Raw genomic sequence first — 16799 nt, 5'->3', positions numbered from 1 at the left:
AAGTCCCACAACCAGCTACAACACCCTGAAACACTTCCAAGCTACTTTCTCCCCACTTCTGTCTTTCCTATTGCTATTAACTTCTCATAATTTGTGGAGTAAAAGCATTCAGATATTCATCTGCCAAATCCCCCTGATGTCTGGGGTAATCTGGCTGTTTTTCAGCAAAAGACTGAGTATTAGAACAACTAAAGAAAGAAAGAAGGAAAGACCATCAAACCCCCCTACATTTTCATAGAGCCATATACAGTAGGCCAGTTTCCAGGAGCAAGAAAATATTTCAGAAATTATCAACGTTAAATTACATTCTCTTCTAGGCATTTTAGCCATAACACAAAGCTAGGAGTCTCAGACACTTTTTCTGCCTTCTTGCACAGAAAAATAGTAATTTCCAATCCTGTGCAAACCATATCCCAACTCTGCAGGTTTTGAGTACTTCAGTTTGAGACCCAGGACCTAAAAAGAGCCAGCTGAATATGTGATATGACAGACAGGATTCCTTTGATACACAGACCAGGCATCCCTTTCTACCCTTTTAATTGAACTGTCTCATCTTTCAACACCCAGCTATTCTGGGCAGTCTATGTCAATGTCATATTTAAAGAAAATTATAAAAAGGCGTTAGAAACTGACTATATCTAACCAATACATAGAGATAACTTCTTCTCTTCTAAAAGTCTGCAGTTCTCTTATCAAATGTGCAATTCTTGCACATGCAGAGAGAGTATAATTTATATGATAGTTATGCAAGAGATCTCTCATCTCCCTATCCAGCTATTGTGACCACTCTATCAGGTTTGCCCAATTTCTGTGTTTCCCTCATGTTATTGTGTATGGGGATTGAATTATAGTCCTTCCTCTGTGCATTTGCTTCCAATTTTCCAAAGACATGTCCAGTTTATTACATGATTTGTGTGTTTCCTTTTTAACAATTCTTCAGAACAACTGGTTTATTTTATCATTTATTTTATCCCTACTTGGGTATGCAACACCCCCACACACACACACCCCATCCTCTGAGGATTTCATCCAGCATAAGGTCACTCACTATTGCATAACTTTCTTGAACTCTTCTCAGATGAAATTTTTCATCCAGAAAATCTTTTACTTCCTGGAGTAACATGGGCGTGGGAATTAACAATGTTCCCCACACAACACAGCAGGTGATGAAGTATTCATAGACTTGTATCATACTTCTAAAATATCATATTTTAAAAGTAGACACATTTGTACAAGCCCCAACAATTAGTTCTCCACTAACTCCTACCTAACCATGATTAAGGTAAGATGCAGAATTAAATTTGCAATGCATAATTGAATTCCAGCTGCTTAGTGAGTTGTCACACAGCAGCTGAGCCTCAAGATTATCTATGAGCTCAGCTCCAGACTGGAGCAGGTTTTAACTGTGTGGCTCTGGCTGTAGCTGAGATGAAGAGGTTACCACACTGCTGCTCTTTCGCTGCTCCTAGTTTTGATCCTGATTCCTTGCTTCCATCTGGAAAGGTAATAGCTATGTTCCTCACCCTGTCCTCCCCTCACCACCCATGCCAAAAGCTAACCCAGGTCATAGCTAGCTAAGGGAGTGAAGGGAGTGCCTGTACTCACTGACAGACTTTACAACATCACAAATGCCTCATTCTGGCTCAGCTACAGCCAGACACACCTGCCTGTCACACGTCTGCCGGCAGCTCTAAACTGCCTTGTCTCACATTTGCTGCGGACTAAACGACTTCAGACAACACAGACACTTGCTAAGCCTACAACTGTCAGAGTAACTCCCTTTAGCCTCTTGGGATACTTCTGTCTTAAGAGATTTGGGGAATCATATGGATCAATTCAGCAAACAGAAATGACAGATTATGGTGTTCGCAAACCCCTTCCGATTTCCTCACCTCTACCGTCTCACTCTTTTGTGAGGTTAGTTCATCAGAGAGCATTTAAACCATAGTTCCCTAAGCAATCAGTGCAATGAAATGTGCATGCACCTTGGCTTCCTGCACTTAAAACTTACTGGTTTTACTTTTGTTGTCAAAGAAAGCCACCACAGCATGCACCAATGGAGAAAGTGCAGCAGAAGCAAAGGGACTGCCTAGAATAAAGGGCTCAGACCTAGACAAACCAAGTCCAACACTAATCTAAGAGACTGGACCAGCCTCTGCTGCTGTGCTCAAGGCAGAAATTAATTCTCAAGTTTCCACAACCTCTGGAACAGTGATTACTTCTGGACTTTAATAATAATTATGAAATTATGCCATGCTATGCTGACAAAATATTTACACTAAAACTTCTCAAGAACATTACTAGGACAAAAACCTAAGAAATCCATAATGAAAAGGAAACGTTATGCCATAGTAACAAAATCAGTGCTACACTGCTGCCTCAAGTGAGGGTTTTATCCTAGCTGTGTCTAATTTATACTTATCAGTGCAAGCACCTTTCCAAAGTCAATGGATTTATTATTCTGAAAAGCAAAAGCCAACTCAAAACATTACATTAAACTGATAGATGGAGGTCCAGCCCAGGGGGGAGGGGGTAGGGATTAGGTACAAATTGTTCACATATGGTTTTTTTAATTATTATTATTGGCAATGTTCCACAGCACAGGGGGAGGGGAGAAGAGGGAGGGAGAAAAAAGTAGGAGGGAATTTGAAACTTACTGGTTGACCTCCCCACCATCTGTGATTGAATTTCTCTCGCCCTCGAAGACTGAAGCTGGCATCAAACACTGGGTCATACATCGAATTGCCAACAATCCCATGTGATTCAGGATAGAGTCCCTTTGTGCAGAAGTAGATTAATTAGTAAAACCCTAATGCACACAAATGCATTGCTTCCTAGCTATCTGAAAGTACCACTAAATTATTTTAAAATAAATATCTTTGTAACTACATAATAGAAAAGATTTTTACTTTCAGATAAGCACATTTAAATCTGGCTGTAGCAATGAAAGCCATAAGAGAAGATTGAATTATGTTAAAAAGAATAAAAAACTCCTGTTACTCAATACTTTCAAGTTTTTCACACTGTTTAAAAGTTAGTTTGAGGTCATCAAAGAAAAAGTATAAATGTATAAAAACAAGATCTGTTTGTACTTTCAGTTCTTCTTTATGAATGCCCTTTATGGACACAGTAATTTCATTCTCTGGTTGCAAGAGTAACACTTAGCATTTCCATTTTATACTATTTTTATCTTCATGACTGCTTCTGTTAGATAAATTATTTCCAAGAAAAAAAATGGAGGCAGGTCACCCAAAGCCATGGCTTTATACCACAATTTGTCCTGCAGTAAAAGCAATTCAGAGAGAAGTGCAGAAAATTCCTTTCTCTGGGCCCTCTCCCCTCCCAACCTATTCTTTCTCCATATGCTCCTGTCTCATCTATTTAAATATTTGGGCAGTAGCTGCCTAAAAAAAAAAAAAAAAAAAAAAAAAAAAAGTGGGGGGGAAATTGCAGCTGCAGGTGGAGAGTCCCTTCTGGCAGCTTTGGGAGCACTATCAGTGTCACACAGGTGTGGGGACAGCCTGGCTGCCAGCCCTGCCACTGCAGCACAGCCACGGCTCCTCTCTCTGCAGGGCCAGACACATTCAGCAGCTGCACACTGCCCCACTGACTCCAGCTGCTCCAGCAGAGAAACAACTGCTGGTTGTATTCAGGGCAGCATTTCAGGGGTGGTTTTTTTTTCCCCTAGGAAAACTTTGACCTGTAATTATGCAGCAGTACAAATAACTGCAAAAGCAGGCATAAGAAAGCACAGGAAAGCTGTGACAGTGTATAATGGCGAGATACAATCCATTTCACTACTTCAAAATAAAAGAAAATACTTAAATACTTTTTCTTCGAATGAAGAAAATACTTATTATAAAGAAATATCAAAAAGGATGACAATGAAACAGTTACACATATATTTTTTTTTTTTAAACCTTGCTTCCCATAACACACTTCTACTCCAGTGCAACATTTTATCATGAAAAAAATCCTTCCCAGGGACTTACAGTAGCAAGGGTGTACAAGTTGGGGAATGTTTTTGTAGGGTAAACAGGTCGCATATAAGGAGAATGTGTACCACAAGATCCTGAAAAATCAAATGCAAATGTGAGGAAGCAAAGCTCTTAGACATGAAAAACCAAACAAGAGAAAGCAATTTCTGTGACTCAAAACGATGCAGAAACTAGTTAAATTTTAACTAATTTAAATTAACTTTCTGCTGCTTAACAGCAGTCAGCAGTAAGACAGTAGTAAATCCATTCATGCACTCTTTGTACTTCACAGCTGACAACTGAAATAATGCCTCCAGATGACTACAGAACCAGCTATATTCCCATAGACTGTTTTTTTTTTTCCTGAGCTAGTCTCCATCTGGAGTCATTGGAAGTGTCTTTTTAAGTAAAACAACATGAGAAAACACAGGTTTATTTTAGGTAATAAATACACCAAAGCTGCAGTTTCACACTGGGCTTTGTGGCCTCAGCACCCCCCCGTCCCCCCCCCCCAATCACAGAATCATTTAGGCTGGAAAAGCCTTTCAAGATCATTGAACCAACCATAGCTGGCTACACAAATATGAGGGCTGGCACACACACAGGGGAAAAAACCCCAACACATTTCAAGGGTACAGGAATACACAAACTACCATGCAGTACAGAGAGGCTCAAATATTCAGTGCACCCAGTCCTCCACAAACCCAAGGGGACTCCCATTGCCAGGAGGGTGAGTGTAGGGCATGTTTTCAGCCAGTTACCAGCCTGAAATACAAATACAGCTTCTGCAGCCACTTATCCATACCTCTGACATTTCTGAACCACGTGGAAAATTTTGTGGGCACCTACCAACTAGCCTGTAAGCATGCATGATATGTACCATGTACTAAAGATGAACTTCTTTGCTGACAAAACCACATCAAGGTCACTGATTATGAGCATCTCCCAAAGCAGCAGCTGTGTGCTACAATATTCAGGGTGCTTTCAAGTCACCAGTTGATATCGCCTAATTTAAAGGAGACTTCTGCCATCTCATCTCCATGCTGACCCTTCTGGTGCTCAACAAACAATGAAAGCAATTGGGCTGCAGGAGACTGTTTCATTTATTGACAGAAAATACAGGTACTCACTCAGTTTTTCAATATTGGGCATGACCTTGTTCCCTTTCTTCATGTATGATGCACGGAAACCATCAACAGAGAAGATGATCAAAGGAGGACGAACAAAGCTAAAGACAAAAGCAGCAGGAATATAAAGCAGCATTTCAAAATTTTAGTTTTTTTAATTTCCACTTGCTCACTGAGCCTCTAGGAAATCCAGAAGTTCAGTTACTGTATAAACTATATACCTATAGTCTTTTACATACTTAACAGACCATGAGCAACTGATAATCCTCACACTCTGTAACAGCCAGTGCTCACTCACAGTGAGTGAAAGGGCCAATATCCAACATAAAAGACACCTTCCCTGAGCTCAAAAGATTTAACCCATAAAGGAAAATGCTTATAGAAGGTGGTGGAGAAGGAAATGTACCATGCACAAGTACCCAGTCCAGCACACAATCTCTAGTTAAAAACCACATGTCTCATGACATTGTTCTTTCTCAACAGAAGTCCATGAAGCATTTGGAGCATGCTCTGTGAGGCACTGTTCATTCTAACATACTAAAGATGACAGTATTTCTTCTTATTTTATTACTTTTTGAATTTACTACTGCTACTGAAAGTCAAGTCCAAGCAGGCAGATACAGGCCATGGAGGGACACACCTGGACTTTTAATGTCATCTGCTGCAGGAGACAGCAGCTGTCATTGTCACCAGGAGAAGCATCTCCAAACTATCCTCCTAACAGCACAGGCTGAGCTGCAACCCAACACAGCACCAGAGCAGATGCTTTCCTTTAGAGATAATAGTGAGACAAATGGTTTCAAAAGTTACTTACTTTCTCCATGTTACTCATGTGCTCAAGTTCCTCACTAAGTAAGTCTGTACCCCACTGCAGTTTAGAAATCCTTTCATTTAAGGGCATAATGCTAAAAGTACAAAATTCCACTTAAAAAACAAATGGCCTGAACTGTGTTCACATATGGCTTAACCTGAATTTTACTGAAAGCAGAACAACCTAGGCCTTTCCACTCACTTCAGAGGAGTCTGGCTACCTTCCCTATGCATGTAAGTGAAGCAGGCAAACCTAACAGCAAGTGATTGAAGACCAAGAGTTCAACCCCCAAAATCATCCACCACTACTCATCCAGCAGCACAAAGGCAAATGCATGACAAGATTATGAGCCTAAATAAAGGCAAATGCATTACAATATTATGAGCCTAACTTTAGAAATGGTGAAGCCCAGGAAAGCATCCAACCCACAGTTATTCAGCCTGCGTGACAGAGCCAGAGCAGAAATGTGATGGGCAGAGGTCCAAGGCAGAGCTGGGGACCACTGACTTTGCTGCATTTGCCTTTCCAGATGCAAGCAAAACACTTACCCTGCTGGACATTCAGGAGCCTTTATCTCCTCACAGTCATCATCCACCCAGTGGGTTTCTCCTACCAGAAAAGTCACATTGGAGTTTCAAAAAACAAAAAATACAAAACCTGTGGATACAGCTACAGGTTTCACAAAAAATATACATAAAAAAATAAAGTCTAGCTCCAGTTAATGGACTTGTCATACTTCCCATGAATAATGAGAATGTCTTTTCACAAAGCTGAACAAGAGATCTGGTTATATTCTATTCAACAAAAATATCCAAACTAGCACTTCTACAAGCAGCTCTTAAAACTGCAGTTAAAAGCATCCTTTTGACCACAGGAGACAGTGGTAACGCTTTAGACACAGTGGTCATCTATTTTAATTTTTTTTTATTTTTGATCTGTCAAAAACAGGTAGTGCTACTTCTGGTTGTGAATTCTCACCCTCCTACCATCAGTTCTGATGGCTCCACAAGCTGATTCAGCTGGCTAAAGGCACAAAACAAAATTCATTCTCAGGAAGAAAAATAACTCTAAATAGTTTCCATCTGGCTTAGAGAGGTGATCAGCTCATGGATCAGGTGAGACTCAAGCTAAAAAAAGCATTAAATACTCTTTCAGAGCTACATTAGTTAAAATTACTTTGTGTAATCAACTATTTTTTTAAGGTTTTCACGGCTGAATTCTGTCTATAGAGCGGCTCATGACTTGCATTTTTAGAGATCAATTGAAAAAAACCAAGTTATTAACTAACAACCATGCTTTCTGAACCTGGCACTATTAAAGGAACTGCAATTCAATTAAAAGAAAAAAACAAAAAACATCATAGAAAAGACCTGCAGGAAATGTGTGCTGCAGCAATTCCAACTGACCATGACAGGAGGTGGACAAACAATTTCCAAGGGAAAAAAAAAAACCAACACACTATCCTCAGATAGGCAAAGGCACGAATAAAGAGGAAACACTGTTCTCACACAAAGCTTAGTCATGTCAGAGTTCCAGGGTCGATGAGATAGTTTAGTTTGTTATTATCCAATTAAATGAAGATTATGTACATTAAAACTAGAGACACACAAATTCCTCTGTCTTGATTCTTGTGAGAGGAAACTCATGAAAAAGGAACTAGAAACCATACCAGTATTTAAGTGGTCCCGGCTTCTGGTTTCTTTGGGAAGGGGAAGGACAATCTACAGGGATTTCTTGAAAAATACACAATCCATTTGGATTCCCAACAGCAAAACCCAAGTAAACAAAAAGGCCCATTTTCAGTGTATGGATGGATCTGGACAATCACAATTTCGTGAACACATGCCTTTGTCCAAAATGGTGAAACAATTTCAAACTGTAACCCTTGCCCCCGCAAAAGTTAATGAATTAAAAAACCTAAGAACTAGGTGAGATAAAAAGCAAAAACCTGTAGAACTCATTACCAAGGACCAGAAGACCTGCTGTCAATGGCAGACACACTAGACAGACATCCATGCTCTTAGAGGGCAGAGCACTTGATGAAAATAAAGTCCTCAAAGCCCATCCACAGGACGGGCTGTTCTCCAGCCATGGTGTGTCATGGTCATCTGAAGCCCGGCAATAGCCCTTGCATTCTTGCAACTCCTCTTCCACAAGAAACAAAGCCTACAGATATTAGGCCAAATAGTCTGAGCAGGAGCTTTGGTGGTGGGGGTGGGGAAAGGTCTTTGGGACAGAGATAACATATCTAGGAATGCTCCATTCCTTCTGGGATCATTAGATATCCCTGCGCTCCCTGTGATGCAGAAAAACGCATCTGAACACTTCAGAGCTTTGCTTTAAACTCTTCTTCACCCACCTCCACCTCTTCTCTTCCTACCATTACCTCTACGGGCAAAGATAACATCCTTCAACCTATTATTTACCTCTGCTAGCGCCCAGAAATTTACAAATGCGATTCCCGCTTCCCCCACCTTCTAAAACAAAAAAAAAAAAAAAAAAAACACCAAAAAAAAAAAAAAACCAAAAAAAAAAAAAAAACCAAAAGAAATCAAAGCAAAACAAGGAGAATTCCTCTTTTGGATGAAAACTTTTTACCCTGCCTTCTATTGGGTTTGGAAAGATAAGAGGTAGAAAGACCAAAGACCTACCTTTGCAAACGACTTGGTAATTAGTACAACAATCTCCTCTACTTAAGCAGTCTTCAGAGCAGTGACAAGCATTGTCATCATTCCTGGTTTCTCCACAGCGATCTTTGGTACACTCCCAGCCCCGAGCTAAAATATTCAGTGTAAGCAAGAATGAGATTGCAATCAAAACAAAAAGTATTCACTCACCTATAAGGAAAACACTCTAGTCGTTAAAGTAGGTATGTCAACCAGAAACAAAAAGGACCCTCATCACTTGCAAGTGCAAGAGGGCTCCTCCACAAACACCTGTGTGAGTATTTCTGCTACCCTCAGGTGTTGTACTGCAGGCTGTGTACAATCTGAATGCCAGAAAAAATGTAGAAAGGAAAAGACAAAAAAGGATCTTCACAGATTAATGGTGGAACCTAAATCACAAACTAAACAGTGTTTCTTGGGTAATCTTGGCTTTTCCTCACAATTCCTACAGTCCCCTGTTCAATCTGTAGAAAATAAGAAAGAAGAAAAGAGACTACATCAATGCAAAGTGATGCCTTACTCCCACCATCAGTTCCTCACCCATAGGGTGGATCCAGCACCAACCTCAAAGATACGAAAAAGCAAGAGCTGTTCCTCAAGGAAAAGCATGGCATGGCTGCTGTGAGCTCCTCTTGCAAATGAATTTAAGATCTGGCCTGTCTAGATTAGGTGCTCTCCCAAGGGTAGAACATTGCTTTGGAACAGGGCCTATGGTTTTAAACATGGTTTTCCACAATAAGGCCCACACAAGAAACTATAAAAATCACTTTAGACAACATGCACCCATTAAAACACCATACATCAGAGCAATGTCTTTGATCCCCTTTTCTGCTTCATTTGGGGCTTTTTCCTATAGGTGTGTAATATTTACAGATCACACATGTGATAATTGCCTGAATAAATGCCTGTGGGAATATATGACCACTAGCACAACAGGCCCAGGGGCCATACAGGTACTCCTATGCATATATGAACATATGTGTCCGCTGTGGACAGGAGGGTGAGGCACTGAAATTCTGTCCTTTGGTAGCAGACATCGTGCTGAAAGTCCTCAAAAAGAGCCTCGCATTCTGCAACCATTTACAGCAGGGGCAGAATAGCGTCAGCCTAAAATTCAGAAGTTTTTGGCCTGGAACCAAACTTGGTATTCATACTAGATTAGCTCACTCTTTCTTGGTACCAATCTATAAAAATGATATAATCATAAAGGAAACTGAGGAAGTCAGGACTTTCAAGCATGGCACATCCATGGGCACTGATATTTTCAATCATTACACTTTTCTTCTGGCTGCTTATTCAATAAAGCAAGAACAATTTCAATGGCAAAAATAAAAGGCACCTGTGTCAACTCTGACCACTGTGCAAACACTGAAGGAGATGGGTACAACTAATAATTTACATGCATTATGCTAAGAAGTAAAATATAACTCATGTCCCTCTTTGAAGTTTTCCTTGCCTATGACTCATGGGAAAAAAAAAAAAAAAAAGCCAAAACCAGAAAGTGAACCTATTGCTATATTTCCATCCCCCAGGGTCCAACAAATTGAAGTCAAATGTTTCTACCAGTGCAGTAATATGCAACCTAACACCTGGAAATCAGGGTCTGGGGCATGGGTAACAAGACCTGGCTGTCCCCTGCTCCAAGTGGACCCATACCCCTTCAATGATCCCAGCTTCCAAGGCGCCCTCTCAAGTGAGCTTGAATTGCTCCACTATTAAGTTAGCAGTTGGGATGAAAAAGGATGGCTGACACAAAATGACCAATGTCCAGTTTTTACCATGGCTTTTGATTGTAAACTAGAGGTCAGATGGGTGCCTGAACACTGTTTATTGCTTTTAATATTGTGTCAGAAGATCAGCTTTTCAGTGTGGTGTGAGGAGTACCCTGCTTTTTCTGCTCCCCGCAGTAAGGAGCAATAGGTGCACAGTCCTGCTGCTCCTTGCAAGGAAACCTGGGCTGCATTTTGGGCTGAGCTGAGCCTGCCTGGCCAAGGCAAGGTGAGGAAGAGATGCAGGTTATGCCAAGGAGTGCTGGTTTATCAAGCAGGTCCTGACCACTGGCAGAACCCAGGTGTCAGCAGGGCCTGGCAGTGCAGGACAGGAGACCCATCATACCTGTCTTTAAGCACAGCTCATCAAAGTCGAAGCAGCAGCTGTTGTAGCTCTTGCACAGGTTGTCACAGCGGCAGCCAGGAGGCTCTGCCTCTTGAAGTTCAAAGCATCTGTTTTTGCAGGAGCCAGAGGTATTGATCCAGGGGGAATCTGACAGGACTGTGTGGAACAAGAAACAGGGTAACATCTGTCAGGCTGGCAAGCAATGGGACAGGCAGCTCAGCCCTGAGCCACTCAAATGAGCAAGACCTTGGATGCTTGCTCTAGGAAAGGGAAGGGAGCGCAGAAGAATTGCTTGAAGAAATGAAACAAAAAAAGGACAAATTAAAAAAAAAGTTGTTCTTTTGGGGAAAATAAAAGGAAGCAGCATGCTGTGATAACATCCTGCAAAGAAACAGCCCTGGCTTTACCTCTGTAACAATCAAGAGATCATTAGCAGAAATGTATTGAAGTCTCCAAGGCCCTATTCCAGGAGCTTTAGCTATTCCACAGAAGCAGGCCTTTGTTTTCAGAAACCAAGTGACATTTTCATGGCTGGCTGGACAGTTTACACAGGAAAGGACTCCAATTAATCTACATGCAGACAGCAGGACTTGGTCTGCTACACTGGAAGGTGTCAAATCAATGTGAAGCACGAAAGAAAATTTTAAAATGCTCTATAAATTAATGGAGAAATAAAGTAAGGCTTTTTTGATGGGCTTCTGCAAAGCACTTTATTATAAAAGCTTTTAAAAATACAGAAGTATTTAAAAAATCAATAGCTATTATGTATATAAGTAAATGGAGAGCTGCCAGTCTGCAAACCATGAATAATGTATAGACTTCAATAACCTATTTATTAGTAAGGGCCCTTAATGTCAAAGCTGATATATGTCTGCTCTTTTCCCAAAACTTACTATTTTATACACTTTACATATTTTTAAAGTTTTTTCTTGTAGGAGAATCCTACATAACAGCTTATATGAAGCAGGAAAATTGTGTGCTGTTCTCTAGGGTCTATTGTATTTTTTTAATGAAATAAAGTAAGGAATGTATGTTATCCTTTAAATATAGAGGTGTTGGAAGGAAAATTTCACAATGCCTTTTGTTCCTTGAAAGACCTATTAAAATTAAGTATTTGAAATTGTCTTGTGTTTTATTTTCTTTTAGGCCATGGTTTGGTTTGGGTTTGGCAAACCTCACCACGATTAGCAGTATGACTTTTAGAGGACTGACGCAATGGCATTTTTGGGAAATAGTTGCTCTGATATTTTCTTATGTATTTTTCCCCCTACACTTTTACATAGCTGAGAGTTTAGTTTCCACATAAACTGAAGGAACTCTCTTCCCAAATAAGATGGCATTAAGTGAACACTGTGAAAACGGATGGAAAAGATGATGAAGGGAGGGTTTGGAGGTGACTCTGCAGCAGCTGTTTGTCACCATCTCTCATCCCATGCACTACTGCTCCATCACTTCCCTTGGAGTGGCACTGACTGGACACTAGCACAAACTACTTCAGGGAGTAAACCTGTCAGAAAATCAGTGCTACAGCAAGATCATAGGTAAGAAGCCCAAATGTACCATGGTTGCAGTTGTGGCTCATAGCAGCGTCCAGGCACACTCCTATAATTGCTAGAAAAGGTAGTAGCAGACAACTCCATCTTTCTGGGTTTGTGGGGTTTTATTTCAATCAGCAGCACTCAGGCGAGTTACATCATACACACAGTGAAGTTTCACTCTATGGTATGTACCCTACAAGCATGCTCTCAGTGAGCCATTAGTATTTTGGCCATCTGAAATTCCAAGGAGATAGAGTGTGCATCTACGCTGGCAATACACAGGTCAATATTTTCTTTGCTTACATAAGTAGGTCACAAAGCTACACTAGAAATCAATCACATGAGAATTGTTTCAAATCATGTTAACACTCAAATTTTCAGAGCTATGAAGCTGTTGTCCTTATTTTTGATGACAGCTCTTTCCTATCAAATACTTCTGAAAATCTACTACCAAAAATATTTTCATGTTATTGAATCTCTTCCTCTGCTTTCTTTTTTGGAAACATGTATTTGGGAAAGAGAAGGTGTAAATCTGACTGCAGATTAAGTAAGAGACAATTAACTGCATTCTAGGAATGCCCACCTGTTGTAAAGAGCAGCTCATTTGTACCAGAAACCACCCACACAGAAGCTGTGCAATCTCAGAGCTTTAAGATTTTGAAGGGCTGGAGATCTAGAAGATCTGTCAGAAGTACTTCTGTAACAACTGACCAGGTCTTGGGATATGGAGGTCTACATGGGTTCCAAATCCCTTCTCTCTCCATCTTCTATAACTGCAAGTAGGGTTTCCATTTCCTGTAAGAAAGGTTTAGCCCACCTACCTTGTCTAATTTTTTCATATCTCTTGACAACCACCTCATTAGTGATGTAGTGAATTATCCCAAATCACTCAGCAAATTCAAGTCACACGTCCTGAGTCAATGTAGGACACTTTCCATATGGCAGCACAAAAGAGAACTTGCTGAATTTCTCCAAATACATTAAGATCACTCCTTTGTTTCTCATGCTTGACCTTGCCTTTGCAGCCAGACCATGATTTTCAGGTCGTGCACAATGCCATGGCACAGGTACTGGCGCATGCAGAATAGTTTGAAAATATGTCATCAGGAGCTCTCTCCCTGGTGAGCACTTTCAAACTAACAGAAAACCCTGTATAGAACAAACTCAGACAGTTTAAAATTCTTTTCAAAATTCCTGCATTCCTCCACAGCTCCTGCAGTCAGATGGTGCAGCAGGCATAGGGACCTCAGCCTGAAGATCCTTCCTTCAGTATTTCATACATAAGGCTTTTCACACTGTTTTCCATCCATTCCTTTTCTTGCCACTAAGTTCAAAACAGCCATCTAATTGTCTTCTATGTCATAGGTTAGAGAGCAAAGCTAAATAGGGCAATAATGCCTTTGTGATTCAGTTCAGGGGAGCTGTTACATTTCCATTTTAAGGGTGTTATATTTATCTTCGAAAGTGCCATATCAAACTATTTCTTTTGATTCTGTCTGATTAAAAGGTTTAAAACTAATGAAATCAATTTATTAGCAGTAGTGTTTAAAACAGGATTACACAATATAAACATGCTAAGAGAATCATTATAAAAAGGACACTACCTAGTAAAAATTTGCCATTTTGGAGCCCATATGGAACAACCAAATACTTAAACAAAACATCTGGAGTGCTAGTTCTGCTAGATGATACTCCTGTTATGAACTTGCTTTTCATCTTTGCAATAAGTTAAATCCAAATGGAAAGTCAGGTAAGGGAAAAAATACAAGTGTTCCAACAGAAGAAAAGCATTACTCCATTTTTAATTGCATGCTTAAAACTACAGTGAGAAGAGAGAAAATCGACAATGTTTCTCGTTCCAAAGCATTAAGTTATCCTACTGTGATCAAGAACCATGCTTCAAGAGATTACTAAGGCCATTTTCCCTGAAAGTGCTTTAAAAGATGGCTAAGAAAATTCATAAAGCAACTTACAAAGTTCATAAAGTAACTTAAAAAGGCAAAGTTAACAAAAAATGTGAGCTTCAGTTCTCTACTGTATCTTAAAATTTTGAGTAAAAAATTTATTTCAATTAAATAATTTGTTGGGTACAAATATTCAACATCTTAAGTGTATAAAGACACACATCTGTACACTGTTAAAAGAGAACAAGAAGGGTTGGTTTAGCCACCGTGGTGGTACTTTGGAGTGCATTTGCAAGGGACTAGGAAAAAACCATTATGTTTTTGGCTCACAACAGAGTTCCATACTAGATGAAAACGAAAATTTGCTTGCAATCATGGAATACCTCTGGAGAAATAACAAACTGGTTTCTACAATAATGCTTGGTAAAGAAAGTGTTTGCTAACATAAAATAATTAATTCTCAATGTCAAGACACTTGGGAGCAAATAAGGTAAAGAATAGTGAAGTTGAAAAAGAATTTATACTAATCTTTTTTTCTGGATATTTCATTGGACTTCTAATGAAGTATAATTGGAAGTCATGCAGTTAAGAGTGACTAAGGTTCTTTGATTACAGTGCTTTCAGTTTGCTAAAACTCCATGCATCTCCAGTGTAACTTTTTACTGTCTATACTTTACTGTGACTATACACCTCTATGTTTTGCTATAATTTTTTTTTCTCCTGCAATAAAAGTAACCCAGCTACATAAACACAGAATGGACAAATCCTCCATTATTTTGTGTCTCATTATTGCACCCTTGACTGGACTACTTCAATGCCAGGTGCTGGGTCAGTCCCACCTGTAAACAAATTTTCAATATATTTCCAAAAGTACCCCATCTCCTGCCCTTTTCAAGAGGTCCTGTGTTTCTTCCTACTTTTCTGGAATGCTGAGCTAATCCTCCTGCTATTGGAAGGAGCACACAGCTAGTGTTCCCAGCCCTGGAGGTGTTGAACAGTGCTGGCTGGCTCAGCAGAGTTGGCACTGATCAGCTGCCATGGGACCCCAATATCAGACCTCTGGGTCTTTAGGAAAAACCAGCTGAGCCCTATCCTAGACAGTCACCAGTGAAAGCAAAGCAACTGCCACTCAGGTGTTGAACACTTGAAATGCAAATCCTTCCCATCCCTATCACAGACACTACATATCTGTTCTACAGTTAACATCCAGGAAGATTTTTAGAAATTATTTTTCAAGCAATTTTTCTTTTATTGCTAAAAAGATCAAAAGCAACAGCCACTATCTTCTTGATTACCTAAAATGTCTCTACTCAGTGACCAGCAGCCCTGACATTGGCTGTGATTAGACACCAATTCCTCAAAGAGGGAAGGCAGGACAACACATACATTACCAGGAACACAAGAAACTCTGGCCATGGCAAACAATTTTATAATTAAACTTCACAGCCTATCATTACAGACAGGCACTGCAAATGAAACCCTTTAACTTCAGTTACGTGAACCAGCTCTAAGTCAATGACCACGAGTTTCCTTTCTCCTGCCAAAGGAACAGAGACACAACTCAAGCCTGCTTTTTCTTGAATAAAAAAAGACTAGTTGTCTGGTTTATACATTTTTCCATTTGGACTATGCTTGAGCTCACAGAACCCTATACTGCCCCACAACACAAATAACAGTTCCTCCTGCGGCATGTTCTTGCTGTCTTCCAAAGAATAAAAGTAGCAGGCGTAAGAAAAGCAGAGGACTCGGCGACAGCACATCTGCACGAACACCTGCTCTCCTCTCCCAGCCCTCTCCGCCGTCAGATGTCTGCCGTCTACTGTTCACAAACCAGCATGACCTCAGGAGCCACAGAAATCCCAAAAGCTTTTCTCACCAGTGCCTCTTGAAAGCATTAATCAAGTTTCTAGAAACCGCTTCAATGCTACCAAAATAAATCCACCACCCTTAAAGCCATCAGGGAGTTTCTCTTAGCGCTAGAAGGAAGCCGTGCAGAGCACAAAACACAGCAAACACTTCAGGAGCTGAGGAGACCAGTCTCTGTGAGACTGACAGTGCTCAGTCCTAAAATAAGCTAAATTTTCCATAGTCACATGCACACAGAGCAAAAGTTTAAGTAAATAGGAGACCTATAGGTGAGTCCCAAAGGTCAACTGACTTGGGCTCAGCGAGTTATTTATTCTTCTCTATATCCCAGAGGTAAAAGGAACAAGCAAACTACTGTTACAGAGTATGAATGGTTTCTAACCGCAGTCTATAACATAAGGGTATACGGTGTTGTACAATTTATGTCTGTTACTGTACCTGAGACCGGGCCCTCATCCCATTCTTCAGATCTCCTAAATCGATTTGCTGTAAATCCCATGCAGACATTTACTCCAAAGGCAAAAGCAAATAAGGATATAACCTGCAAAAGTAAAACAGCAAAGTAAGCAAACTGTGCAAGAAGCAGGACTTTTGCACTGAGAGCATTGTGCATAAAGGGCAGAGATGGTCCTCAGTACATTGGAGCTCCCTAGCACTGCAGTTCCCATCACTGGAGCAGCAGCTGACAGCGTCACCGTTGGAGAGTAACACAAACCAGAAGGGGTTTATGAATAAAACATCTCTTTCTGGAGCTGAAACGCTCCTTTTTGTAGGAACTTATTCAGGAGAGACGGG

General features: G+C 40.4%; 1 protein-coding gene across 1 annotated transcript in view; it reads right to left on the bottom strand.

The window, feature by feature from the left end:
* Positions 1-16799, bottom strand: part of ENPP2 (ectonucleotide pyrophosphatase/phosphodiesterase 2) — a gene marked incomplete at its 5' end in the record, with an annotated part of 56364 nt that overhangs the window by 39333 nt on the left and 232 nt on the right. The window contains 7 exons of the mRNA XM_084213102.1: positions 2658-2777; positions 3993-4072; positions 5108-5205; positions 6464-6524; positions 8567-8692; positions 10697-10852; positions 16443-16545. Of these exons, the coding sequence (XP_084069228.1) occupies positions 2658-2777; positions 3993-4072; positions 5108-5205; positions 6464-6524; positions 8567-8692; positions 10697-10852; positions 16443-16545 (744 nt within the window). The remainder of the gene's footprint in view (positions 1-2657; positions 2778-3992; positions 4073-5107; positions 5206-6463; positions 6525-8566; positions 8693-10696; positions 10853-16442; positions 16546-16799) is intronic.

The sequence above is a fragment of the Fringilla coelebs genome, assembly GCF_963513975.1.
Source record: "Fringilla coelebs genome assembly, chromosome: 1".
Taxonomy (NCBI): Eukaryota; Metazoa; Chordata; class Aves; order Passeriformes; family Fringillidae; genus Fringilla; species Fringilla coelebs.
Note: the sequence above shows the minus strand (reverse complement) of the source record. Positions and strands in the feature narration are given on the sequence as shown.